General features: G+C 50.3%; 1 protein-coding gene across 1 annotated transcript in view; it reads right to left on the bottom strand.

Annotated features, from left to right (window-relative positions):
* Positions 1-4,542, bottom strand: part of LOC107117435 (translational activator of cytochrome c oxidase 1) — a 14,061-nt gene extending 9,519 nt beyond the window's left edge. The window contains exons 1-2 of the mRNA XM_015419549.1: positions 4,489-4,542; positions 3,478-3,696 (exon numbers count right to left, since the gene is read on the bottom strand). Of these exons, the coding sequence (XP_015275035.1) occupies positions 3,478-3,694 (217 nt within the window). The 5' untranslated portion in view covers positions 3,695-3,696; positions 4,489-4,542. The remainder of the gene's footprint in view (positions 1-3,477; positions 3,697-4,488) is intronic.
* Positions 4,543-4,758: the final 216 nt, after the last annotated feature.

Genomic DNA, 4,758 nt, shown 5'->3' with positions numbered 1-4,758 from the left:
TGCTCAAACGGGCCTTCAGGGCTAGGTGGTCCAACCATGACACTGCTTCGGCAGTAATCCGGTCCACCTCCACACCCGCCGCAAAGATCAGATCGAGCATGTGACCAGCCCGATGCGTAGGGGCCGATACGAGATGCGAGAGTCCCAGCGCCGCCATGGACGACACCAGGTCCGTAGCCCGGCTGGAGGCCGCGTCCTCAGCGTGGAAGTTGAAATCACCCAAGACCATCAATCGAGGGTGATCCAACGCCCAGCCTGATACGGCCTCCAGCAGGGACGGCAGACTATTGGCCGGTGCATTAGGCGGTCGGTACACCAGCCAAATCGCCAAACTCTCTTCGGCCCCCAGCAGCACACCGACACATTCTATGCCCGCGATCTCCACGGTCGGGAGTGCCCTGAAGGAGTAAGCCTCCCGAACGAGAATAGCCACCCCTCCCCCCGCCCCCGCTTCCGCGATTGGTGAAGGACCGAGGAACCCGGGGAGGCCAGCTGTGTGAGAGCCAAAGTCTCACATTCCCTCACCCAGGTCTCAGTCACGCACACCAGGTCCGCTTGATGTTCCGTCACATGATCCCTTAAGGTAGTGACTTTGTTGTTAATGGACCTGGCATTACACAACACCAATGACTGAGGGGGGTCAATCCTGGCCCCACTGCCAGCCACCCTCGGGATGGGCCGTAGGCTGGAAGGACACCGAGCTCTCTTGTTTCTCAGTGGCCTTCCATTAACACTCTGCCTAGGCCCACTGCTAAACTTTCCCCTCCCCAAGAGCACCGGAATCTGCTGTTCAGACATGCTGTTGTAATATTCAATGGCTGTCCCCAAGGGTTCAGACCACCAATGCACTACACAGCAAAGTCTGCTCAAATTAGCAGCAGGCACACGTCACCAATCCTAACAGTACAGTTGTACTTACAATTACAATATTAAGGCTGCACAATACAACATCATTAATATCAGGTCAGCTAATCCTTACACGACAATCACCTTCACCAACAATACATACTCCCAGCCAACCAACAACATTCCACTCCCAACACACACCAACAGCCAGACTAATCACCATCTACACATACTGCAGACATCATTCCCACATTGGTGACTCCCTCGCACTTCTCTCCTTTGTTGTACCCCAGAGGGCTATATTGAATGCAGTCCTCTGAGTGCGAGATTCCCTATACTGTCCACCATTATTATTAAGCATTGAGTGCATATATTAAGCATTGGGTGCAGTCAGACGGCATGCTGGGAGCGGTTTAAATTGCTCCGGTCCCAATGTGTGTTTTTTTAACCTGGAGAATCGCAATCACACTCTCCTCCTTGTTCTGAATCGCTGTGCAGCCACATCGCTCCCTGCCGCCCACAAGCGGGACCGTGCGTCGGGTTTTTTCCTCTTTCAGTTTGGGCATGCGCACAGGCGGCCTTCTGCAGAATTAAAATTTTCGCGTGTGCGCAGAACAGCGATTTCCACCTCAACCCAACTGCTGTAATACTTCCCTTTAAACTTTAAAGGAACACGTCCCCTTTAAACTTTTACTCCGAAACTGGCCTCCATGAGATCCCGAACTCGTCTAACCAACAAAACTAGGCACCGTTTAAACATTGTTTTTAATAACCCGGGAGTGGAGCTCCGCCTGTGTGCATACCGCCAATGCTAAAATAAAATGGCGGGGGATGGCGGGCGAAGAGCGGAAGCCTCGGGCTTCCGAGCGGAAGTGGCTCGACACCGCAGGAGCGATCAGACGTCAGATAAGTGCTGCTAGAACCGGAGAATCAGGAAAACACCACTTGAGGACCTGGTAACAAAATACTCCATTTGAAAGGGGGGTTTGAGCTGGAAAGCGACAGCTGGGGACGGTGCGCAGATGTTGGGTGTGTGAACGTGGATATAAAAATCCGTTACTGAAGCGTGCCGAAAGCGGACTAAACGGCCCGTCTGAACGCACGCACTAACTTGCTTTTCCTATAAAAAACAGTGTTTTATTCCCATGCAAATATATGCCAAGTGAATAGATCAGTGGCCCCCAATGTGGTACCCACCAACACCTTTCCTGGTGCCCGCCGAATGTTTTTAGAAAGTGGGTGGGACCAGGTGGAGTTTTTGCCCCGCAACATTCCTGACTGGCTATTGGAGATTTGATTGGGTGTGCAGATTTTTAAAAACACTGGTTTGGCTGCAGCTGCCACCACAGCACGAGAATCTTCACTGAGAGACTGAAAGTAAGCTATGGCAGCCATACTGTACCTCCTGTAGCAGCCATGTTGTGATAGCCATTTTGTGCCTGAACATAAGAACATAAGAGAAGCCAATGTTGGATCAGGCCAGTGGCCCATCCAGTTCAACACTCTGTCACACAGTGGCCAAAAATACCAGGTGCAATCAGGAAATCCAGCGGTGGGGCCTGCTCCCACTCCCCTGTGTCAGAATTTTAAAAGCGCCCACAAGGCTCAGAAAGGTTGGGAACCCTTGGAATAGATTAAAGGTAAAAGGTAAAGGTTCCCTTGCTCAAAAGCCAGTCGAATCCAACTCTAGGGTTGCGGTGCTCATCTCCGTTTCAAAGCCGAAGAGCCAGCACTGTCCGAAGACGTTTCCGTGGTCATGTGGCCAGCATGACTAAACACCAAGGCGCACGGAACGCTGTTCCCTTCCCACCGAAGTGGTCCCTATTTATCTACTTGCAATTTCTTGCTTTCGAACTGCTAGGTTGGCAGGAGCTGGAGCTAGAGATGGGAGCTCACTCCGTCATGCGGCGCACCCGGGTCTCGAACTGCTGAACTACCGACCTTCCACAGCCTGCAGTTAAACTCACACCATTAATTGATTGAATAAAGACTGCACATAAGCCTTAACTATAGGTGCATCCCAGCCTTTCTCCAAGGAGCATAAAACAGCAGTAAATAGTTTCCCCCTTTTATCCTCACAATAATCCTGTGAAGCGAATTACAACAGGGTTGCTTCCTCATAGCTTGGACAGGAGCCAGACTGGCACCTTGACATTTCTCATTAAACAGCAGCTGTGACTCCCCCAGCCTATTCTCTACCCAAAGCTGTTATCTGACATTTCTCATTAAACAGCAGCTGTGACTCCCCCAGCCTATTCTCTACCCAAAGCTGTTATCCAGCCTCTCACCGGCAAATGGGGATCTACTCACCACACTGGGTGGAATGGCTGTACAGATGACAGCACTGCCTTGCCTTTTGCTGCTGTGGGTGATTTAAAGGGGTTTGGCCTGCAAGGCAACAGGCCCAAGGTCACCCAACAAACTCCCAAACTGAACAAAGACGTGAACCCCTATTTCTCTGGGCCAAGTCTAACACTTTAAACACGCTGGCTGTCCAAAGCAGAAGGCAAGAACTGAAATGAGAGGGAATGTCTTCTGCTGGTCCCCATCAGCACAGAATTCAGGGGTCTTGGGAATTTCAGCGCCTATTACAAAAGTTTTAAAATAGTGTATGGAGGAGTAGAGTTATACCTTTTACAGCCAGTCGGATCATCATACTGAGCTTTTGAAAGAGGCGGCTCCGAGCCATATCCTTGGGTCCCTTGATGTGTTTGACTTTGGACCACTTGTTGTGTCCAGCAAACAAAGCGCAAGAGGCATGGATGGTGCGGCTGGGGGGGTCCAGAAATGTCCAAAGGTGTCGGCGAAAGAGGACGTTCACCCGCATGAGGGTGGCGCCTACAGACATGGCTTGGGTGGGACAAAAAGAAGATGTACATAATCAGATCTTGGAAGTGGCAAGCCATCCATGAAATAGGTCATCCGTTAGTGTTCCCCTTTTGAACACTTCACACTTGCTGCTTTAAACCAGAGTAGGCACAACGAAGCTCCTGGCAAAGAGCAGGGAAACCTTGCTTCAAATCCTGCTTCCACTATTCAAGGGACTTCGCAATCTTCGCTCTGCCTATCTGCAGGGTGAGAATAATAGTGGCCTACCTTGCAGGGTTGGTGTAAGGGTAATAAGACAAGGAACACTTTCTTTGAACTAAAAAACCACTATACCAGACAGTGCTCAGCATTATTATTAAAATCTGGAATCCATTGTAAAATAAATAGAAATCGAGCCACAAGGATCCAGAAACCATTCACAGAAAGTACATAAGCTCTTATTAGGGAAATCGGTTTAAAAATGAATCACCACATCTGCAAGACAGAGTTTAAGCCTTACAAAGGCACGCACAGGTACAAACATCGCATCCATCCCTCTCCTTCCAGTAAAGAAACCTGCAACAATTCTCTAGCCCTGCTTTGGTGCTCACGAATAGGGGAAGGTCGAAGTCTCGCTTTCCCCATAAACGTGCACTGCAAGATTCAGAACGGGACATCCGCCTGCTTGTGACTAATGAGCTTTAAGGGGTAACCGGTCTGCTTCGTGAGTTTACGTGCGCACACGTAGCAAACCCACGAGTCCGGTTTCCAGAATCTGTCATTTCTAAGCCCCCCCGTTTCCCTCTCCCAGAGAACCCACCAATTCTGACTCACCCTCCAATAGCTCTTACAGTGACCCCCAGAATCCTTCCGGTCCTGGCCCCGCCCCTACGCAGGGGGCAGTGCCTGGAATTAACCCTTTCGTGCCGACACATCTCCAGTAAGTCCTGTAAAGGAGACCCCGAGATTCGCAAATGTTTATGGGCTTGTCTTTAAGGCGCCACCGGACTCCTGTACTAGTATTTCGCTTTTACAGACTGACATGTGTGTTTTATTATCTTTTAAGAGGAACGATAAACACTCGATAGGGAGCCGAGGCTCGTG

This window comes from Gekko japonicus, unplaced genomic scaffold, assembly GCF_001447785.1.
Source record: "Gekko japonicus isolate JY-2015 unplaced genomic scaffold, Gekko_japonicus_V1.1 scaffold923, whole genome shotgun sequence".
Lineage (NCBI taxonomy): Eukaryota > Metazoa > Chordata > Lepidosauria > Squamata > Gekkonidae > Gekko > Gekko japonicus.
The sequence above is the reverse complement of the archived record's forward strand: the minus strand, read 5'-3'. Positions and strand labels throughout refer to the sequence as shown.